General features: G+C 36.4%; 1 protein-coding gene across 3 annotated transcripts; it reads left to right on the top strand.

Moving 5' to 3' along the window:
* On the top strand, positions 5,739-23,988 carry LOC109834062 (peptidyl-prolyl cis-trans isomerase FKBP16-4, chloroplastic-like). Of its 3 annotated transcripts, XM_020401956.1 has the most exons (10): positions 5,746-5,944; positions 6,030-6,158; positions 8,553-8,608; positions 8,713-8,768; positions 10,235-10,292; positions 11,365-11,439; positions 12,118-12,207; positions 18,346-18,423; positions 23,521-23,561; positions 23,673-23,988. In XM_020401956.1, exons 1-10 carry the CDS (start codon positions 5,875-5,877, stop codon positions 23,698-23,700), a joined length of 681 nt encoding a protein of 226 aa, XP_020257545.1. In that variant the 5' UTR covers positions 5,746-5,874; the 3' UTR covers positions 23,701-23,988. The 3 variants fall into 3 exon arrangements, with proteins under 3 accessions (XP_020257547.1, XP_020257546.1, XP_020257545.1); XM_020401958.1 differs by lacking the exon at positions 11,365-11,439 and having other exon boundaries at positions 5,739-5,944; XM_020401957.1 differs by lacking the exon at positions 23,521-23,561 and having other exon boundaries at positions 5,744-5,944.

The following is a 24,228-nucleotide window of genomic DNA, read 5'->3' as shown; positions in this document are numbered from 1 at the left end:
TAGAATTCTGAAGAAAAGGAATCCTAACTTTATTGATAAGTCACCCAAGTTTTTAATTACCAAAAAACATAATAAAATCCTAATACCTAGTTGGCCTTAAATAACCTATGTTCTAGTTTTCTAAACAAATCCTATTTGTATCCTACTTCTAAAAAAACATCTACTTCTAAACAAATCCCACTTATAGTCTGTAGATGTTAAAAATTGCCTATGGGTTCCCGTACGCAACTTGAGACGAAGAAAAGATAATGAACATTATTATCCAAATTAAGGAGGGTTATCTGATATCATAAAGAAGCTAACAAACACACAAAGCGAGTTGATAAATCATACAAATCAACAGGATGGTACAATAACGAAGAAGCGACTCGACCTGGGGTTATGTTTCACGCACAAAGGAGTAAGCACCACTCATGTCTTGATCATCCTATAGGTGTCTTAGGAGGTTATAGAGATCTTCTCAAGCTTTCTAACATGCCTTGAATCACTTCATTCCGAGGTCAGACGAGGAAGTTAGAGCCAAAATACCCGAGACAGTCCAGGCTGTTTCACACCTGCGAGATACCAATTATGTATCGCATATTTTACCCATGATACAATTCGATTATGAAGAATATCAAAAGACAAAAGTTGTAGGTATATTTGTCATCTTTCCAACGTATCTTTAATAATCTCATTCTGAGGTCAGACGAGGAAGTTAGAGCCAAAATACCCGAGACAGTCCAGGCTGTTTCACACCTGCGAGATACCAATTATGTCTCGCATATTTTAGCCATGATACAATTCGATTATGAAGAATCTCAAAAGACAAAAGTTGTAGGTATCTTTGTCATCTTTCCAACGTATTTTTAATCATCTCATTCTGAGGTCATATGAAAGAGTTAAGACTAAAATACCCGAGATAGTCTAAGTTATCTCAAACATGTGCGAGACAGTCGAAGTGACTCGCGACCAGGTCAGCTCCTGACGTATTTTCTGATAAGATTGGCTTCTAAAACTCCTTGAGGTTATCTATAAATATGTAGGGTTATCCTTAAATGTGTGGAAGCTATTACATAACCGAAAACCCACCTAAACGGATAATAACAGTTATTCTTCGATCCTATCCACAAACACAACATTCCTATCCACAAACACGACATTTAAAGCTTATAAATACATCTCTAGCACCCTCATAAAGATAGATCATAAGGGAGCCATGAATTTCAGAGGATCTAGGGTGAGGTTCTGACGAATTTGAGAGAGGCTAGCAGATTTTGGCGAACTCCGGCATAAAGAATGAGCGTTTCGAAGGATTAGGTTTAGTCTTGATCTAGAGAAGAGTCATAATCTCGCTTGGTCGAGATTATCACTTCAGCGATTACTTCCTTTGTGAAGTAAGAGCTTTTAATAATCACTCTGTCAACCGGATCTGATCCGCGATGGTCCACGAACTAACGCGTCCCCGGCACAGGCAAAGATCACACGTAAATAGAGACTAATAAATATGATCTGTGTGTTATTTGAAGGAAATTATAATTTTTATTTTTATTGTGTAAATGTATTATAAAAAGGCCAATCTTTTTGAACTTGTTGTAACGATATACAATGAAGAAAATAATTTCTGACCCAGACATAGTCCAATCAAATTCTATTCGGACTCTAATTTCTTCTGCATGTAGCTTCTTGTAGTTATGTGCAACTCGAGCACGACCACCTCTACCCACCGATAGTTTTAGAATTATATCAATTGCACATAATGCCCTATGTATTATCTTTAGTAGCACTTGACCTTTTTTTAACTTATTAGAATTAATCCCCTTCAATTTCTAAGGAAGAGGGAAGTTACTTACAATTTATTTTTCTAATAATGAAGGATAGTATGTTCGAGGGGATTAAACACAATTGAGGATATAGATCAACATGTATAGAAAAGATCTTTCTTTGAATTTCTTTTGGGATAAATTTCACGAACCCCTTAATTGAAGAGTTATTTTTGTTATTCTAGAATTATTGTTCATATTATTACAACTGCTGTTGGCCTTCTTGTTTTGATGATGTTTAACAAACAATTTATAACTAATGTTGTTTGTCTAGTATTTGTGTTTTAATATTTATTGTAGACAAACAACATTGTTGGAGGTTGGATGGATTAAGCCTACACGATCATATCAAGAGGAGGTTGGCGGAATTGTGGAGTGAAGCATCGTGCAATTCAAAGTTAAAGATCAAGCTCAAGCTTCATCCGCATGTGTACCAAGTTGAACTACAATGAAGATCAAGATTGCTTGGGTAACGTAGTTTAGGATTTATATTATGTGTGTTAAGTACGTTAAGCTCAATATCTATACACACACATTATATTGGTTTTCATATATATATATATATGTTTTGAATATATTGCATAGAATATGCAAATTTATGAAAATATTGTATTTCTAGATTATAGACTTCATAACAACATGTTATATCTTTTATCAAGTCTATACAATCATTTCATAAGGTTTCAAAATGTTGTTTAAGTCAAAATATCAAAATATCAATTTTCAGGTTTTCATGTTTTGGACTATTTTGTAAAATGATGATATTTTTCATTTGGGAAGTCCTTTTTCGAAACCAGTCGTTGTAGCATGTTTATTATCATGTCTACAATCATTCCCCAAAGTTTTACATTTTTTGGAATTTGTTTGATATTTTTAAACAGCTTTTTAAAATCAGCAAAACAGGTTTTTCATGTGTCAGATTTCGGTCGACCGCACCGGTCGACCGAACCTAAGGTCAAAAGTTCACTGAGCGACAGAAAGCTGTCGGTCGACCGGTCCGGTCGACCGATGAAAATTTTCGGTCGACCGACGAATTTTTCGGTCGACCGACGAGTGTTCCTTCAGTTTGCAACGGCTAGTTTTTTGACCGTTGCCTTGGGGTTGTGTTTTGTCTTTTGCTCAGGTTTTTGGCTGAGTTGAGAGAGGGTATAAGTACCCCATTGCCTTCAACTCTCAAACTAACCAAGAGAGTTTTAAAACAAGTTTAATAAAGTTTTAATCAAGGGTTTAAGTTTGTTTAAAGTGTGTTTATAAGCTTTTAAGCATTTGAGTGTTTCGATTTTGTGAATCAAATTCCACAAGAGCTTGAGGAGATTATCTATTGAAGTTTGAGCTTCCAACTATCATCCCTCCATCTCTTGTTATCAAATTGAGAAGTTTTCTAAACTCAAACTCTAGCTTTACATTTATATACTTGTTTGATTATCATTGTTCTTAAGCTAGATTTTATATTTGAGTTTAGTTTGATTTTGATTTATATCTCTTTGTTCACACACAACCTATTGAGCTTATTGTATTTACATTCATAGTATAATTTAGGGTTATGGGTTTGTGACATTAAGAGTGAGCTTAATTGAGTTCTCACCTTGTCTTGAGAACAATCATTTGTCATATTTGTGTGCTTATTGTGAGAATCACTTTGTAATACACTTGTACACCGAGAGAGGAGTGTGTGGTGAGAGTCGGGGATCGTCCCAAGAGGAGTGGCGTCGGTTGACGTGCCTAGGGAGAGGTTGTAACCGAGCACTTGAGGGAGACACGGCTAGGTCCAACACTTAGTGGGTGTAGAGTGTGATTGCAAGAGTGTGAGTTGTAGAGTTTTCGGTTAGCTAGAAAACCGAGTGTGTAGAAGAAGTTCCGGCTTCCAAACCGGATTGTGTTAGTGGATTTCTCCCCGGGAGTGGGGAGCGGAGACGTAGGACGGAAGGTCCGAACTCCGTGATCATATTGCTTGTTTGAGTTTGTCTTTGGCGTATTCGTTTTTGCATTTATCTTATATCACCAATTGTGCATTACTCATTTATTTCATCCACTATCTTGTTTAAATTATTTACCCTTGTATTGTTTATATATCCTTGCATATATCTCTATCGTATAGGATATATCACTTTGTGTATATTGCATATTCTTGCACATAGCCCTTTGTATATCTATCTTGCAAGAATATAGTTGTTAATTAATTTTAATTGACATTTAATCGGATTAGATTAGCATAAGACCCTAATCACCCCCCCCCCCCCCCTCTAGGGTCTAACAACTGCAACTAGGGCAATGTCCACCCCCCCTCTAGGGTCTAACAACTGCAACTAGGGCAATGTTTGGCAATACTAGATTATCATACACTTGTGTATTTTCAAAAAGAAAAAAAACTGAGTTATAATCTGCTTGTTGATCATAATCCAAGCGAATTAAAGTTTCAGGTGGTTGATTAATATGTCGGTTCATAATCTGTGCACTTTTTGTTAAAATGATTAAAAAATCCTTAAAAGTGAGAATAGAGAGACAGGAAAAGAAACGAAAGGAATATAAAAAATAATGTTCTTTTTTGCCTTTTATATGATCATTATTTTGATAGTATATAATCCAAAATAATCCACTCAAAATGTGGCTATTAAACATGCAAAAGTGAATTATCATCTCCTTGACAAAGTTGCCAAACATGTTCTAATATCTGAAAGAAGATTGTGCTTCAAGACTGATAGTGTTTAAGTTGTGGGTATTTGTGGGAGTTCTAAGGGGGTTTAGTGGAAAAAGATGTCACGTGGGTTTATTAGAAAATGTTTCTAATTTTGGGGGGTTTTGTGAAATTTACTCTTTTTGCTGACGTCACGAACTACAATAAGCTCAGTCCTTGCATCTTGACCCCGTCAAACCCTAACGACCCAAATCCTTCATCTTTTTAAACCCTAACCGAAGTCGAGATCACTCTAGTCTTGGAAGTATTGGCACTGTTGACCTAAATTCGTCGAATTTTTTAAAGGGTGAAGAGAATTTGGTGAGATTCACCATTGAATTCGTGGGGACGAGTTTGGATTTGGAGAGGGGGAGAAGGAAAGGGGAAAGAGATCAAGTTAATGGCCTATTTGGATGGAGGGTAGAGCGGAGGAGAAGAGAAATCTAATTTTAACCTTGTTTGGGAGTTCCATTTAGAAGGGTAGATAAGGGGAATATGGGGAAATTTGAGTCAAAATCTTACACCCTAAATTAGGGTGAAATGAAGGGGAAAAGAAGCTTCCCTTCCCTAAGTCATCTCCCAAACACACTGCAAGAGATAGAATTAGTGGAGAGAAACACACGTTTGCCCCTCCATTTTGCCATTGCGTCACATTTCTTATGATCGGCATCGCTGGGGATTTTCTGGGTAATTTAGGGAGAAGAGAGGAAATACTTATAATACATGTTGACTTATGGGCTTTTGGGGTAGGGCCATATTTTCTTGGGTTTTTTGAGGCTAAACAACATGGGAAAAAGTATCTGGAGCTGAGTCACATGAGCTTTATTTTTTGGGGGGGGGCTTTGATAAAGTTTTTCCATAAATTAATGTTCTTTTTTACTTTTTACACAATCATCGTTTTGATAGCATATAAATCCAAAATAATCCACTAAAAAAGTGGTTATCAAACATGCAAAAGTGAATTATCATCTCCTTGACAAAGTTGCCAAACATGCTCTAATATTTGAAGATGATTGTGCTTCGAGACTGTGTTTAAGTTGGGGGTTTTTTGTGGGAGTACGTAGGGGGTTTCGCGGAGAAAGAGGGCCACGTGGTTTGTTAGAAAATGCTTCAAAATTTTGTTGGGTTTTTGTGAAATCTACTCTTTTTTTCTGACTCGAACAAACGGATCCACAAATGTCTGATCCGAATCATAATTCCACAGGGGAGCAGCAAGCGACAAAAAGGGAGAGAATTCTGCCCGCAAATTAATAACTTCCCAGCCATCCAAACAATTAACGGGATTACATTACCAAATTCAGACCAAATAATTTGAAAAAAAACCCAAATAAATAAAGTAAAAATAATAATCTCCCCTCTCCAATTTCAAAACCCAATCCCTGCTCCAGCTAATTAATCATGGAGCTCTCACTTGTTTACAGCCCCTCGCTCTCCTCGCTCTACAGTCCTAAACCCGTTTCCTTATTTGGTAAGCTTTGATTTGATCAATTTCATCCGATTAACTTCTGCACGAAAACCTAGCTTTTGGAGTTCGATCCCTTTTCCTGTGGCAGCCAGGAAGCGCAGGTCGTCAGCATTCTCGTGTCGCTGTTCCAAGGATCAAGCGTGGCCTTCGGTTGCTCCTCCTCCTGCTCCGATCGAAGGAAGGCGATGGGTTTTGAGCTTTTTGTTTGCATCTGCTGGTTAGTTGTATAAAAATGTGATCTTGTTAGTTTCTGTGCTTCGATCTGTTACTTTTTGACAACATTAAGCCGAGTTTTGTAATAGTTGCTCCCTAATTTGTGGACACTATGAGTTCTGCTAAAAAAAGGAAAACCTTAGAAAAATCCTTTATATCATTCACTAGGGCAATAAAATGTGCTAAGTGGTACTTAAGACACGTTGCTCAATAGGAGAAGTCTAGCAGCAAATCAGCACAAATTGGCATAAAAAGTGTAGAAATGATAGATTACATTTAATTGAGTGCTTGCGTTAGGTTCTGTATTGATATTGTCGGGGTCATGACAGTTGAGTAGTTCCATGTTGATGCCAGGATGTTTGACAGCACGAGTCTATGCACACAGATGCATATTGAAAATTTCAACCTAAAAGGTGTATTTCTTGCAACGCAACTAAATATTTAATGCAACAAGGATCTAAATATAATGCAGCGTAACTTATAAATCATACAAGAAGAAACAAGCTAATTCTGTAACAACCCCACCCAAATACTCCTATAGAGGTCAAGTCGTACGCCTAACTTGGCACTCACAAATGGTTAATAGATAAATAAAAGGGTTTTACTGAAAATTTTGGCATGACCCATTAACAGTCAAGGGTTCTGATGTACAGTAAATACCACAACTCAATTATAATCTCAATCCCAAGTTAATATCCACAACTATATTATCACATACGTACACGGTTAATTCAAAGCCCCTACTTGATAGCAAAATAGAGCAGAATACCTTCACTGGCATCACTGCAGTGTGGTATGGTTGGAGCACTTAGACTACGCTGTAAATTGCTTAATTACAGGAAAAATCACAACTGAAACCATATCTAAACATATTTATTTGATGCAATATGTATGAACACTTAGAAAAACATTCTTTCGAATACCTTAGGTGCTCACAGTTGCATAGGCGCTTTACCTTTACTTGGATCGCCTCCTGAAAAGAAATTCAGCCACATAGATACAGTGAGCAAAAGTCATCAAGTAGCATATAAAAGAAATTATGAATACACAAATATGAGTTATCAAACATGGAGATATCACAACATCACAATGTACAAAATTCCACAAATCTTAATATGTCAATTTGGATTCATCAGGGGATCAATTGAACATCAAAAACTTGCTCTTACTTCCAAGATTCTGAAACACTCTTGATCACATGACTTTTTATGCATGTATGTATAAACACCACCTCCTTTGTTAAGGCCAATTGGCAGGAGAAGAACCTCTTTCGTGTCCTTCCTGGCTTGTGAACAGCCTTAGAAAAAAGTTTTTTTGCACTTGGGTGACGATATAAGGCCGAGCATTCTCATGATAAATGGATTCGCCTTACAGCAAGGAGCTTGGTGAGCGGATGATGGACCTTTGGGCTTTTTTTAAAGCCATATAAAGTCCTATTTTAATTCCCTTCGTTCATTATAAAATCTGAGTATGATGATCTTCAAAAATGCCAGGATTGAGGAGATTGCCATTTCACATTACAGCAAAAGATTGAAGAAATGGAGAAAAGACTGGGAAGTGTTGTTACGTAATTATCTCTTGGATGGATTTGGCATGCCTAACACGAGGCAGTAGTGGGGAGGGGCTCCATAATTTCTGTACATGAGAATCATACAGATAAGGATTGGAATTGGATTAGAAAAAAGGTTGGCTCTTCAAAAGAAAAGGTTTCTTTAAAATTGATGTTAGAGAGAGTAGATTTGATCCACTTACTCTTCAGTAGATTTGGTGAAATTTCTCCTTCCAGCGATGAGATAGTTGAATCTTTGTGATGTAGAAAAAGAGGAGGCGAGAAAGGAATACGAGGCCCTTGCCCATGACTCCATGGGCATCATTCTTCTTCTGGTTTCTGTTATTTCTATTGATATTTGCTCCTATCTGTCTTTGATCCATGTCAAAATTTTGTTTTTGCAGCTGTTGATATTTGGTTGAATGTTTAAAATACCATATTCCAACCATATATATGATTCAACAAACTAGATTTGTAGAATTGGAAAAAGTGTCTTAATACCTCTATAGTGACTTTAATATCCGTCATTTTTTCCCGACAAACAGATATCAGAGCCTTTTTTGAACCGCCAGCTATCAGACATGGAACGACAATATATTTCCAGCAGCTTAGTCTCTCTTACCTTCCCTTCTGCTATTCTAAAGAAGGGTGCTATAAACTTCTGTGGGCAAACTAAATTTTTATGTCTCTTTATTATGTATGTTCACTCTTTTGCTGGAGGGGATGGTGTCTTGAGTCTTCCCTCTCTATCTTATTTTTCAAATATGATGTTAATTTGGTAATTCATATCCATAACTGTGTGTTTTGGTGAAATTAGCCTGCATGGTCATAGTTTTATATATTTGGCAGCTTCTGGTCTCAACAGTTGTGACCTTGCTGATGCTGTTTCCACCAGTAGAAGAGCTGTAAGAAAATTCTCTCTATTTTTGTGTGATTTGTTGTGCGTGCGATTGTCCACATGCATCTTAAATAACACTAAACTATTTGTTACTCCTTGTTTTCTATGCAGCTACGAGGGGCGAAAATTCCTGAGAGTGAATTCACTGCCCTTCCAAATGGCCTAAAGTTAGTACATCTACTTGAACAATAAAATCACAGTCCATTACCTTTGTCATCATGTTATATTACTGATATGCTATTGTACTTTTTTCTTTTTGGTTTCTTTTTGGACAAAAAATCTCAAGGTATAATGTTACATATTTCTTAACTTCTATTCACAAGTTACTTTTCTGGACATGAGATACTTTCAGTGAATCAATTTTCAAACCGTTGAGACAGTAGAGAAGCTTTAACTTCTAATCCTGAAAATTTAGTAATGTTAGATATTTTTTGCATCTAAACCATACACATCACACTTATTAATTTGTTATTAAGCATATCCATTGCAACTACCTGAGCAGAGTAGGTGATCTCATGACACACATTTCAATTTCACTGATGCTAATTAAAAATGAAATCAGTAAATGTTTACCTTTTGCATGCGTATGAGATAAATATTCTTTTCTTGGAATTATACTTTCTATTGGGAGGTAGTAATATAACATAAATGCAAGAATGGTCAAGTATGTGCAACCATTTTATCGATAATTAAACATGAAGAGTTACCAACTTGCTGAAAATGTTTGAACTAATAAGGTTCATTTGGGAATAATAAATTAAAGTACTCGCTTCCTTTATCAATTTTTTAAGTTTGTGTCGGAAAATATATCCGAATGCTTTATGGTGGATTAGCGATTAAGTTGAAACTTGTTGAGAAGTTTGCGTAATGGACGGGACTCCGATAGTTTACTTATATCTATCATGTCCAGTAGTTCGTCCTAGATAGTTGTGATGACTCATTATCTCATACAACTAGTTAGACATCAGAAAGTATCTCTCACTTTTTCTAGCTCCTTTCTCTAAGATTTAGCAACAAAAGTTTTGCTTTATTGGCAATGAAAGAATTAAGTATAGCTTATGCACCAAACACTTCTATCATGAAGCAGGTGCCTGTGTTAGGCATATGTTGTATATTATATTTTCACACTCTTCAAACATGATTGACTCCTAAATTCTTAGAACTTTTTGTATTGTGACACTTTAGGACATTACTTCTCAGTTTTCAGACAATTTGTATACCCATTGTGCATTAAATATATGTTTATGGTTAATTTTCTTCCAGTGACCTTTCTTTTTTTGCTGTTGTACCTATTGTTGTTCTTGCTACTCCTTGAGCAGGCTTCAGCAAGTAATTGAACATATCTAAATCTTGTATCTACTATGAGAAGTTTGTATAAATACTTCATGTTTAGAATCATCTGATGATTGGAAAATGCTGAAAGATCGACTTTGTCTAGTCATAGAAACTTGCATAATTTTACTGGTTGCTTTATAATTTGCTCTATTGAATTCTGTCCTGATCATTGTACCCAAACAAGTTAATCGTACTTATGTAAGAAGTCTTTTATAGAGCTTTTGTATACTTCCCACCTTTATTTGATTTATAACTTTAACTTAATTACTGACATTCCTAACCCAATTCTTTTTATTAGGTACTATGATCTGAAAGTCGGAGGTGGGACTGAAGCTAAGAAGGGATCGCGTGTTGCTGTATGGTTGTTTCCTCTTTAGCCCATTTATTTAGAAAGTTAAGATTTGAATTTTATGATATTAGTGTACCTGAGTTTCCATGTAAAAAATAGAGTCTATATTAGCTTCCATGATGACTATCACTAGGATTAGCAAGATTGTGATTTCAAGTGGCGCGAAATTTGAAGTTTCTTAAACCATTTCAAGTTAAACCCTGAATTGATCTGTCAGTGTGCAAACTGTCATCAGTAAAGTATTATGTCAAATCAAAGTAGATCTAATTATACCTGTACAGTGCAGCATGTTTCCAATGGAATCCCCAACAGTAATTCTGAGAAATCTTTTAGTGATCAGTCTCTAGACTCTGTACCCACAGTTTATTATCCAATATTGATTACACTGGGAACACAAGGAAACCACAGCTCACTGTTTTGACTGATTTGTGAACAGAAATATTTACATTTGATATAATACTGGATCTGAAAAAACAATTCAAAGAGTTCTTACCTTGCTCTTAATTTTCACGTTTTAGAAATAAACATGTTACTCTCCTTTTGAATATTTATTTCTATGAACTTATATTTTTCAAGTCTATTTTAATTATCAACTTAAATTACTCTTGCCATTTATGAGATAAAACTAGCTTTTAACCTATTTTAGTTGTCAACTTAGATTACTTTTGCCATTTATGAGATAAAACTAGCTTTTATCAATTTTAATTGTCAACTTAAATTACTTTTGCAATGTGGAGCTTAATCACTATTTTGATTTTCTCATATGTTTCTTATATCCCTTCAACGAGAGCATCCACTAAAATATCCCAATTCTAAGTCTTTTAACTCTCATCTTGTAATTGCTATGTTCTCAGATGCGGTTTTCGCTTTATTAAGCTATAGTCTATAATAAGTAAGCTATTTCATGCTCTAAAATATCCCAATTCTAAGTCTTGTAACTCTCATCTTGTAATTGCTATGTTCTCAGATGCAGTCATCTACTTAAGCATTGTCCAGAGCTAACTCTTAACATGCAGGAATTAAGTTATCTTGATAAGTCTTTTGTTAATTAATGGCAATGATGAGTAAATTTCATGTAGATACATTATGTTGCGAAGTGGAGGGGTATCACGTTTATGACAAGTAGGCAGGGGCTTGGTGTTGGTGGTGGAACGGTATGTCTGAGTAATTAGATGGTGTGTGTCATTTTACTAGTAAGGATAATTAATTAATTTTGCATCTGATTACCTCATACAATGTAGTTTTTTTAAGGCTAAAATTCCCCCTTAAGTTTGGATGATTACCAGATAACCTCTCATAACTTTCAAAATATGAGAAAACTCCCTTTAAGTTTAGGGGGTTATCAGAAATTCCCCTTTAACTTTTAGATTTATCAGAAACCACTCTAACAACATATACTGCAATTTTTCACATGGGCGGATAAATTCATGCAGGGTTTTTTTCCCAATGAAAATTGTGATTCCCACTTCTAAGGGGGCTTTTCTGATAAAATATTAAAGTTAAAGGGGGTTTTCTGATATCCCCTAAACTTAAGTGTGGTTTTTCTGATATTTTGAAAGTCATGGAAGGTTATCTGGTTATTGTCCAAACTTAAGGGGGTTTCTGGTATTTAGCCTTGTTTTAGTGTTATTTATCTACCCAAGAATAACTGGTTTTTTCTATATTTTTCATGGTGTTTGCATGTACAACACATTCTTTTCTTGCACGTCAATTTTCTCTATAATCAAACTCATGAACAGGACATAGTTGTACAATGACCATGAACACCTGAAAATTGATACTGCTCTCATAATTTGCAATGAAATTAGCTGAGGCTTCTTAATTATTTGCAGCCCTATGGCTTTGACATTGGGGAATCAAAGAGAGGCAATGTCCTCAAAGGATTAGACTTGGGAGTGGAAGGAATGAGAGTGGGTGGCCAGGTCTGAAAATTCTCGTTTCGTACTTCATGCAATACGATTATTCATTTTGCAATAATCTATTTTTAATTAACTAATTAGTACGCAGATGTTTGCCTCATTACTTGTCCAACATATATTACGTGCCAGTTGCAAAAAATATACTGGATTGCAGGATAGCAGTTATGGAGCATTCAAGAAATCACTGCTTCATTATTTTTCAGTTCTACAAATTCTTCACTTGTCTACACTTGAACTTTTTTTTTAGTTTATGCCTGCTGTAGTCTGCTGATTCATATATCTTATCTTTTGAGCATGTTGGATCGTAATACAACCTCAGGGTCTAGAAGTTTAAAAATGAAAGTTAACTTACCTTTAATGATGTGGTTCACATGTATCTTACCATCATCATTGTACATTCAAATTCTTGACATGGTTCAACATTTTCTGAAAGAAATTATTCAAGTCTGTGCCCTGCACATATTGAAAAGCATCAGTAACCCCCTCTCCGTTTTCTGTGATTAATTAAAGGTAGAGTTTATTAGCATCTTAGTCACCTTGAAGCGTGAAGCCATTGGTTTTGAATATTTGGAAAGAAAATTAACATTGATACTCTACCTTTGCCAGCATTTTCTTTTTGTACTTTTTCTGCACTTATTATTGGTTGAATGTGTGTTTGTACGTTCCTCTTTTAAATTGATAAAAACTTTAGGCCACGAGTCGAAGGTGCATGAAGTAAGGAAATAAGAACACAACTTGCCCTGATAATTTACCTATTATCGGCTCCTCAATTTCAAAATAAAGGTATTCTAGGATGTTCTGGAGTTTTTGTAAATGCTGTATAAGCAATGATTATATAGTGAATGAAAAATCAAGAGGTTTGTGAAAGAGTTAAAAAAAAGAATTTGATGTTTCAGAAACTTATTACCTATTGCATCTGTAGTTTTGTCTTTGTTTGAGGTATTTCAAATAATGGCAATGAAACTAGTCAATGCATCAATTGAAATTTAAAATGCTTTTAGCGAGTTCCTTTATTAATATGAGATTTTGCAATTTAACAAACTTGAGTTTGTAAGCCTTCTCTCAAATCTTTCTACTTAGCAGAATTTCTGCCTATAATGCTATATTCTTGAATTCCATTGTTCATGACCATCTATGTTGTGTGAGTACTTCTATCATGAAGCTATATCCATAGCCCGTCTCCTGAAATTATCCTAGAGGGGGTGAATAGGGTAAATTGCTAATCTAATCCGATTTAATGCTAATTAAAACTTATTAGCAAATATCCTAGCGAGTATGATATTCAACAACTTATATGTACAAGGATATTAAACTAAGAGCAAATAAATATGAGACAATACAAACACGATAGTGGACAAATGAACAATCCAAACACAAGAAAATGATCACGGAGTTCGGTCCTTCCGATCTACGTCTCCGCTCCCTACTCTCTGGGAGAATCCACTATCACAACGGGTTTTCGACGTTCACCCAAAACGTTCACAATCGGTTTTCAACGTTCACCGACAAACGTTTACAACACACACAATGTAAACATATTCTACACCCTCTAAGTGTTGACCTAGCCCGTGTCGTCTTCCTCAAGTGTTCGGAATTACTACATCTCACTAGGTTTTACTACCGACCCTACTCCTCTTAGAATCGATCATGTCTGTCACCACACACTCTTCTCGGCGTACAAATGTAATACAATGTGATTCTCACAAATTAGCTCGATACAAATATTTGTTCTCTACAATAGATGAGAACACAATAAAGCTCACGCTCAATGAATCACTCACCACAACCCAATAATATAGTGTATGAAATACTAAAAGCTCAATAGGGATGTGTGTGATAAATGAATACAAATAAAATCTAACTCAAAAAATAAACTAGCAATAATATAGATATGAAAATTCAAGAATAAAATGTTAGATATTTGAGTTAAGAAAACTTCTCTACAATCACAAAGAGATGATGAAGAAAGATTGAGAATGAATTCCTCAAACGAAGTTGTAAGCCTCCTCTTTGTGAAAACAAACACAAACTTGAAAACAAAACTTAAACTTTAAACTCTCTTAAAACTTGTTTGAAACTTTCTTAGGGTGTGTTTGGTAATCAATGTGGTTTTTTTGTTATGTTTTTGTAAAAAACACCATGCCATGGTGTTTCTTTTTCAAATGTATTTTGAAAACACCATTTTGATCAAACTAGTTTGACCATTTATATAACGGCAGTGGGCGGGCACGCGGGACGGGTAGCCGGTGGTCGGCAGTCGCCGATGGGCGCGACGACTGACTGTCGGCTATCGGCAGGTCGCGAGTGGCCGAGCGGCCGCCGACGGGCGGGCGACGGTGAGTGGCCGACGGTGGCGGCGGGTAGCCGGTGGTCAGCAGATGGCGACAGGAACGGCCGGGCGGCGGTGTGGGCGGTGGCGGCGGTAACGGGTGGAAGGTGGCCGACGGTCGAGCCGATGGGGGCGGCGACGGACCGGCTCGTGCCGACGGCAGACCGGCGGGCGGTGACGGCGGTCGGGTGGCCGGTGGCGCGTAGCGAGTGGGTGGCGGCAGGCGACTGGTGGCCCGGCGGCGACGGTGCGTGATGACTGACGGTGAAGGGTGACTGTGGCCGGCTGACGTACGACGAGCCGGGGAGCAGCAATGGTGGCGACGGCGGGCGGCCAACGGGCGGCGTCGGGACGACGGCGAACGGTGGTCGCTGGTGGCGGCGGCCCCAAAGGGCGGGCGATTGGCAGGCCGCGGGCGGCGGGGTAACGACGGGGGAGATGCGCGCTGCGGCGGCTTAGATGAAAAAACGGAATCTTAAAACACGTTTTTGGTGTTTTGAGAAAAGTGTTTAATTTTTAGATTTTATAAAAGGACAAGTCAAAAAAACGCTCCGGTTGTCAAACGTGTTTCTTTGTTTTTGTTGAAAAAACAGAAACGATAAAAACGTCACGGTTGCCAAACGCTCCCTTAGCTAGTTGGAAATAGTTATAGCAAATTAGTATATATAGGATAGGAAAAACCAGCCCAAGAAAACAACAAAAACCCTTAAAAACAATAAAAAATACAAAATTTGGAAACTAACCGTTATTGTGCAACGACTAGTTATAAGTCGGCTTATGACAGGAGATAAGTCGACTCATGTGTAATAAGTCGACTTGTCAATGCACATAAGTCGACTTCGCAGAAGAAAACTACTATCTATAAACAGTTTGTAAGTCGACTTAATAGAGGACATAAGTCGACTTATAGTAAGTCGACTTACGGGACAAACAAGTTGACTTAGCAGATAGTTTCTGCAATTCCATAGCAGATCATAAGTCAATTTGTCAGAGCTTATAAGGCGACTCATGAACGTGCACAGACACTGTGCATGTTTGAAAATTGAGTTTTAAAATGCCTTCAAAAATAGTAAATAAATTCCAAAAATGTGAAATTTTGGAAAATTTTTATAAACATGAATATAAACATGTTAGAAAAAGAGTTTTTTAATTTGCACTTCTCATTTGTAAAATCTCATCATTTTACAAAAACACAAACATGTTTATTTAAACACATGATTTTTGATTTTTGACTCAAAACAAGTTTTGAAACCTTTTGAAGTGTTTTTATGGACTTAATAAAAGATGTCTACAATGTTTGTATAGTCTGTAACATACTAATATAGTATTTACATAAAAACACATATGTTTTGAGAAAAATCACAAATATATGTGTGTGTAATATTGAGCTTGAAGAATTGCACACAATATAAAAGCCTAATACTAAATAAACCCAAGGTTGAATGAGAAACTTGCTTTCTTGAACTTGATTATGGCTTCATTTCAGATATCATTAACCTAGATATACCACAAACAAAACACAAAGCACTAGAACAAATATTAGATGTAAATTATTTGCTAAATCATCAAAATAAGAGTACTAACATCTCCTACCCATACCCATACCTGACACTTATTGGACACTTCTAGAATATAGGCATGCACTAATTCAGACGTGATGCAGGACAGATTCAGATCTAAGTCTTGCAAAATGTTTGATTAAGATCGGATTAGGATTTCTTCTAAAAATTTTGATTTTTAGTTGGGATTTAGAATTGAGTTGTTGTTTTGTTAGGAATGAAACTGATATTTTGTTAGCATATGTGATTTGATGGTATCCATTAGTTAGGATTAGAATTTTGTTTTGGTGCTGATAAATAATGATGTATTTCTTCATTTGAGGAGAGAAGAATGTTTGTGAGAAATCTACATGTAAATTGTAGCTAGTATTAGGCATGTGAGTTGCCGGCATATGAAGTGGTGGGGTGCGAAATCCGACAATTTGTATCTTTTTTTCCCTATTGAAGATTGCAATTTTATTTTTTGTATTTTTTCCTTTTTTATCTAAATCAGTCTAGTCAAGAGATCATCATCCGTTCCTTGCCAATTGGTATTAGAGCCGAAGAGATCAACAATTTTAGTTCGACATCGACAACGCATCAATTTGAAGTCGGTCAATGCAATTCAATATTAAACTCAAGTGTGAGTTTTTTCAAGAGGGTGAGATTTGATGTAGAACAGATTCAGATCTGGGTCTTGCAAAAGATTTGATTAAGGTCAGATTAGGATTTTTCTAAGAAATTTGATTTTTTTAGTTGGGATTTAGAACTGAGTTGTTGTTTAGTTAGGAATGAATTTGTAATTTTATTAGCATATGTGATTTGATGTTATCCACTAGTTAGGATTATGATTTTATTTTAGTGCTATGAATAATGATGTATTTCTTCATTTGAGGAGAGGAAAGAAGAATGCTTGAGAGAAATTTGCATGTGAATTGCGGTTAGTATTAAGCATGTAAAGTGCGCGGGTGTGAAACCCGACATTTGTATCTTTTGCTTCTTAATGAAGATTGCAATTTATTATTTGTATTTGTTTCCTATTTTTTATCTAAATAAGTCTCGTTAAGAGATCTCCATTATCCTTTGCCACAAAGACATGTACTCAATTATATAATAACACCTTTTTTAATTTAAAACACTCATGCACTTCTTGGAGTAGAGTCGGGTTCATTTCAACATATAATCAGTTCAAAGCTATGATTTCATAAGTCTTTTGCCTATCTAGTTCAAAAATATTATTTCAATTCATCCGTTTGAACCATACTCCACCTTTTGTAAGTTTGTCATGTCCCGTGCCTGTATCCGCACTCATACAGGTACCTATACTTGTTGCCGTGCAACTTAGATGACCATACTACTTATTGGTAAGTTATGTAGTACACAGTGAAAGTTTGAGTCTAGAATCCCAAATGATGAAATGTTTTCATCTCATATATATTTAGCAAAGGAATGAACTATAAAAAAAGAGAAAAAAAATGTCACCATTTCAACTGTTGTTATCATCAAAACTTTTTCCAGGAAAATAGGTATTCTTCAAAGCACAGGTCTTGGCTAAAGATTTCACAAAGTCCTACGACCATTCTATGGACCTAAAATCAACCTCTTAACTTGGTGGCAACGACCATGCTATCGGAAATATGGATGAGAGATTTGCTTACCATCAATCTCATGAGTTAGTCCAGATTTTAGGTATTCTACCCTATTGGTCATGCAGTCTAAACTCATACAACTGAGGAGTTAACCTTTAGAATATAGTGAGAAGAGTCTAGAAGATTGGCAAATGACGGATTAGAAGTAAGGGGTTACTATCTATTCTTTGTCATAGATACAACCAGAGAGCCGGAAAGGGAAAAGATAGCTGTGAATTATTGTTATAAAATATATATTTTCATGTCCATTTCCATCTATCCTCTGTTTGATTCTGATTTGGTAGATCATTGTTAAATTGGGGAATAGCTTAAACATACAATGTAATTTCATTAATTACTTATGGCAGCTGAAAATCCAAGTGTGTCCAGTATTCATCTAAAGTATGCGTTGTAGATGTGATTGCCCTCTTTAATATGATTTTTAATACTTAATTGTGGATCCTATTTTCTTGTTTAACCATTCCATCTTTATTGTTTTCCTTCCTCCATACCCTGATTTGTCATATTTCTATGGCCTATCATAACATTTATTTGATAATCTAAACTTTTGGGATTTGATTAGTATTTGTGTCATGAAAGTGTTTGGTATTTTATAATTTTAGTGCTTCAATATTCAAAATTGCAGAGATTATTGATAGTCCCTCCTGAGTTAGCTTATGGAAGTAAAGGAGTTCAAGAAATTCCTCCAAATGCAACTATCGAGGTAAGAATTGTTGTTCATCATTTTATTCTAGACTTCCGTTTGTGAAGCAAAGGCAAACATGGAACATGCCATGATTAGTAAGCTTTGTTCTTTCCATATAATGGCATATATTGGTTTCCTCATGTTTGTTGTCATTTCTGATGTAAATCTGAAATGTCCCACAGTGGTCGTGCACTAGGAAGGTTTCTGGTATTTAAGAATTTCTAACACCAAGTGAACGCAAGGAAAAAGGTAGCTAGCATTTAATGAGGAATCAGAGAAAAACTTTGTGCTTACATATGCTTGGGTAAGAGTAATATTAGGACAATGACCTCCTTGGAAGTCTTTAATCTGTGTGATAACAAGGATTACAGTGAGAACCAGTTACCTGGTTCTTGCTATGCTTAATGGTATGGCTATGGTTATGTGGTACACTAGATTTAAATAGTACATATGGGATCATCTCAATAGGACTGGCAACTTGTGTCACAGTATATTTGTGAGGATTAACTAGGTTCGGTTTTCGCATGTATTATTTGCATACATAAAGACATACGCATTGACATTTAAAGAATTAAAAAAAATGAAGGAATATTAGAATTAGAAACTTTCTTCCTTTTATTATTAATGAAGCATATGTCCTGATTTGGTTTTCTCTTATTATTAATGAAGCATGTCCTGATCTGGTAGTTGTTCAAAAGAAAAAGAATGAGAGCAAACTACTTTAGTTAATAGCATGAGGACAATCTACTTCTATTATCATAATAGTAGCCATACCATGATCAGGGCATGCTTCATTGATACTAAGGGTTAAAAAAAATTAGAGCGTGTATGCAAAAAAAACCGTTAAAATTAGGGGTGTTCTGATGAAACTTATTGGGGCAGCGATAGTTTCAAACTAATTGGGGTTTAAAGTGTGAAAGGTCCAAGCTGTTGGGAAACCAAAGAGAGGATCTCATGCCCAAGATCAAATGTACGACTAGGAATGAATGAATCCAAATATGAAGCAACCCAGAATGGCGAAGATCAACAAACCACAATGACAAACTAACACTGGAATTTTATGCGGAAAACTCTCCAAATCAAAAAGTAAAACCACAAGAAGTCCATCTCAAGAGCTCCACTATAATCAAAATGGGTTACAAGAACCTTCTCCAAGCTCACAAAATGAGCACACAGCCTCAATTCTAAGTTCCAACAATAATGGAATTAGCCTCACAAAACAAAGAGAAACTGGCCGAAAAACATTGTTGTTCTGACAGAGAAAATGAAGTTCTACGAATTTTCCACATGCTCACCAAATGTCATCAATCGGACAATGAATGAACGTCCAATCGACGAGTTGATGGTCACTGGTTGAGCAAAAACCTCCAGGGCAGAACACTCTTTTTAGGTTCTTTTAACTTTTTTCTCCTGTGAAAACCCTCTCTTTCTTAGATCTGATCTAACCCACACATAAGAGAGACATAACAATGAGCCAAGTGGGTCAATGGACTTTAGTAAAATCTAAACCATTGGGTCTTAACCATAAGAGCCCCAACACAATTTTGGGTCATCCTTCACATAGAAGGGAAACACTACTCTCCCTCCTAGCTATGTAGAGGTGGTCACCATTCCAATGATCAAACAACAAATAACAAGCTTCTCCCTCAATACCGACGTCGTCAAATACCCGAACCGTTATCATCAGTGTGAACTTTCTTAAGCTCTAACAACTTAGAATCCAATACATCTCTTATCCAACGATATCTCACATCAATATGTTTAAACTTATAAAAAAAGTGTCGAATTCTTACCAAGATGGATAACACTTTAGCTATCACAAAGCAATACATACCTCTCTTGCGTAAATCCAAGCTCCTGCACATATCTCTTCATCCAAAGCAACTTCTTGCAAGCTTCCATCGCAGTAATAAACTCTGCCTCTGTAATAGACAATACTTTTGCAGCCGAGATTTCCAAGCTATTGCTCCTGCGAAAGTGATCAAATAACACGAAGATGACTTCCTCGAATCAGCATTTCCATCCATAGATGAATTTGTATACCAAATAGGAATAGACTTCTCACTCCCAAAGTAATAAATTAGAAGTGCTTGGAGATATCTCATGATCCATTATACTGCATCCCAATGCTCTCTACCAAGATTTGAAATAAAGTGATTGACTTACCAATAACATGAGCAGTATACACCCTCGTGCATACCATAACATGCATCAAACTATTCACGACGGATGCATAAGGAATCATCTGCATATATTTTTCTTCTTCGCTAGAAGAACCGTGCTTGATACTCAACCTAAAGTGTGTAGCAGGAGGCATGGTCACCATTTTGGCCTTGTTTGTTCAAAACTTTTGAAGCACTTTCTTAATGTACTTCTCCTGTGATAAGCATAACTTCTTAATGTTTCTGCCACGATCGATCTTCATGCTCTAGGTCCATATAAAAAAACTTACTCAACTATCGCTTTAATCTATTAATCATGGAAGCATCCTGGCCAACAATAAGCATGTCAGCAATATAAAATAGCACAAGGATAACATTATCATTGAAGAACTTTTGTACAAATAAAAAATGGTTAGAAGTAGTCTTTTTGAGGCCTTGCTCTCTCATAACAGACTCGAACTTCTTGTACCACTGCCTCTGTGCTTGTTTTAAGCCATACAAGCTCTTCTTTAATTTGCACACAGATTTCTCTTTTCCTTTAACTCTGAAATCCTCTAGCTGCTCAGCGTATATCTCATCTTCTAAATCATCATGAAGGAAAGCCGTTTTCACATCCATCTGCTCAAGCTCTAAATCAAGATTGTCAGTCAAACCAAGAATAATCTGGAAGAGATCTTCACGATTAGAGAAAATATTTTCTCAAAGTTTATTCCATTTTTCTGCCTGGAGCTTTTAATAACTAATATAGCTTTGTATTGGGCACATAAAGTATTCTTATCTTGCTTCAACCTGTAAATCCATTGATTTTGCAAATCACTCTTGTTCTTAGGCAATTTCACTAACTCGAATACATGGTTGTTAAGCAACTTTCATTTCATCCTCCATAGTTTCATCCCGCTTCTTTTGTCTTCATCTTCCAAGGCTTCTACATAACACTCTAGCTCTCCCGCCTCTTGTGCCATAACTTGGTTACACTCTTCTCTTCCAGTGCATTGACAACACCCTTAGAAAGTTTTGCTTCCATCGCATACAAGCTAGAGGACTTCTTGCCACGAGCCACAATCAGGGAGCCTTTAGTGAGCTTCCATTGCCCATTTTCCGTCATCAAAAAGTTGCAATAACCCTCATTATGAAGCCTCCCTATCGATATCAAGTTCAAATGAACATCTAGCGCATGTCTCACATCTTTTAGGACCAAAGTAGCTCTATTGTTGGACACCAAAGAAACATTTTTCGTACAAAAATCTTTGACAAGCCATCATTACCTATCTACGAGACACCAAAATCACCAATGCGTAGAAAAGTAAAGAACTCCCTTCTTGAGGTAACTTGAAGTGAAGCTCCACTATTGACAACCAAACTTGTTTCATGGCAAGCTTGATTAATCTCATTCTCTTCACAAACAATGACAATATCACTAGAGGATACGGCGGCAACACGATCATTATTGTCATGATCATTCTTCTCTTACTTCTCAGTGTCATTCTCCTTATCCCTCTTCCATTGCAAACATCTCTTTTTGACATGTCACAACTTGCCACAATAATGACACTTCACGTCTTTGAATCTTGACATTGACTTGCTTTGACATTATCTCTACCCTTTGGACCCTTGCTTTTACTTCGAACCTTGCATTGTGATGACGAAGCTTGAGACTTTTTCCTTGTCTCTTCATTCATTACACCATCTTTAGCTAGTTGCATAGCGACAATACCATTTGGGGCGGATTTACAAAGTGATGTCGGAAACGTCTCCCAAGAATCGGATAGCAACGAAAGAACTTGAACCTCATCATCAAAACTTTATACCCATAGCTGATAATTATTGCATAATTCCTTGAAATTCACTCGAGTGGTCGATAATAGTGCATCCTTGTGCTTCAAATCCATCATCCTCTTGATCAAGAACAACTTGTGGCTACCAGTCATTCTAGCATATAAGGATTCAGGTTTATCCCACAAATCTCATGTATTAGTCTCCTCACAAATGTTGTTAACAACATTGTCATCTAGCCACTATCGAATCCCGACTTTTCATCGGACTGAGAAGTGGGCTTCTCCTTTACAAACACCGGTAAATGCCAACTATTTACATACAACAGGTCCTTCATTTTCCCCTTCCAAATATGATAATTTGTACCACTCACACTAACCATTCTACTTGTGTCTATATTTGCCTCCATCATTCAACCAAGTCAACGCAACAAAGATACCAAAAACTCTTTCAAGCAATTTCACGCACTACTTATGTGCACCTTGCTCCGGTACCACCTTTTTGGGAACCAAAGAGAGGAGCCCAAGCCCAAGATCAAATGTGAGACTAGGAATGTATGGATGCAAATATGAAGCAACCAAGAATAGCAAAGATCAACCGACCACAATCATAGGCTAACACCGGGTTTTTACGTGGAAACCCCCTTTAAATCGGAGAGTAACAACCACGGGACTAAAAGTCCATCTGAAGAGCTTCACTATAATCAACATGGGTTACAAAAACCCTCTCCAAACTCACCCAATGGGTACACAACCCCAATTCCAATAACAATGGAATCAACCTCACAAAACGAAAAGAAATTGAAAAAAACTCACCCAGAAACACTGCTGTTCGGAGCCCAGTTCCCGAAGCTACGCAGAAACAATCGACGATCTGACTGTTCAAATGAAGTTCGACGAGTCTTCTACCTGCTGACAAAATTTCAGCTCAATCGGACCATGGAAGAACCCTCCAATCGACGAGTTGATGGTTGCTGGTCGAGCAGAAAACTGCAGGGCTGAAGTCGGGTAGTCTAGTTTCCATGGCATAACTAGGCATTCAATATTTTGCATTTTCTAGATATATTTCTTCTTCTTCATTCTTCCTTCTGTTACTGTAAGTATTTAATCTAGCTAGCATTTGCCCCCCTCACCACTGCCATGTATCTATGTCAGTCCTCATTCCTTCCTCTCACTTGCAGTTGGATGTTGAACTACTGTCAATTAAACAAAGTCCATTTGGGTATGTATTAGTACTTAGAAGATTCTTTCTGGAATGATATTTTCCTTGTGTCTTTCTAGTTCTTGCTCGAAAAATTCTTTCTGTACCTTAATATAAATTTTTATTATGCAGGACTGGCGTTAAGATTATTGAAGGATAGTGCTCTTATCTTTATTCACTATGAGGACCCTGTATATTGAGATGCTGCGCAGGTTTGTTCTTCCTGTATATCAAGGATATAAATTTTAAATTGTGGTGTACTGTATTTTGTCATTGAAAGCAGGGATTTGTTTCTTACCATATATATATAATATTGTTTTTCCATTTTATATTTTTCATTGGTTATAATTATTACAGATTTGATAAATGATTTGTGCATATCTAAAATGTATAAGGGAGCCTTGTTGGACTTTGATGAATATAAGTATGACATGTGACCTGATGAGTACCTGACAACTGTTTCCAATTTTACATACAGTCAATCCTTTGAATTTTAAAGAGACAAAACATATCAATTAAATAATTCAAATATAGTAACTACTTTTCATGACCAAATCATATCAGCTTCTATTGGTTATATTGTTCGGCCAATAAAAAGGCTTCAATAGAGATAGCTGGTATATACTTTGCTTCCAGCAGCTAATCCTTTGTTAGGAGGGCAGAATTAGATTCAGATTCCAGATGTAAG

This window comes from Asparagus officinalis, chromosome 3 (genome assembly GCF_001876935.1).
Source record: "Asparagus officinalis chromosome 3, Aspof.V1, whole genome shotgun sequence".
NCBI lineage: Eukaryota > Viridiplantae > Streptophyta > Magnoliopsida > Asparagales > Asparagaceae > Asparagus > Asparagus officinalis.
The sequence above is the reverse complement of the archived record's forward strand: the minus strand, read 5'-3'. Positions and strand labels throughout refer to the sequence as shown.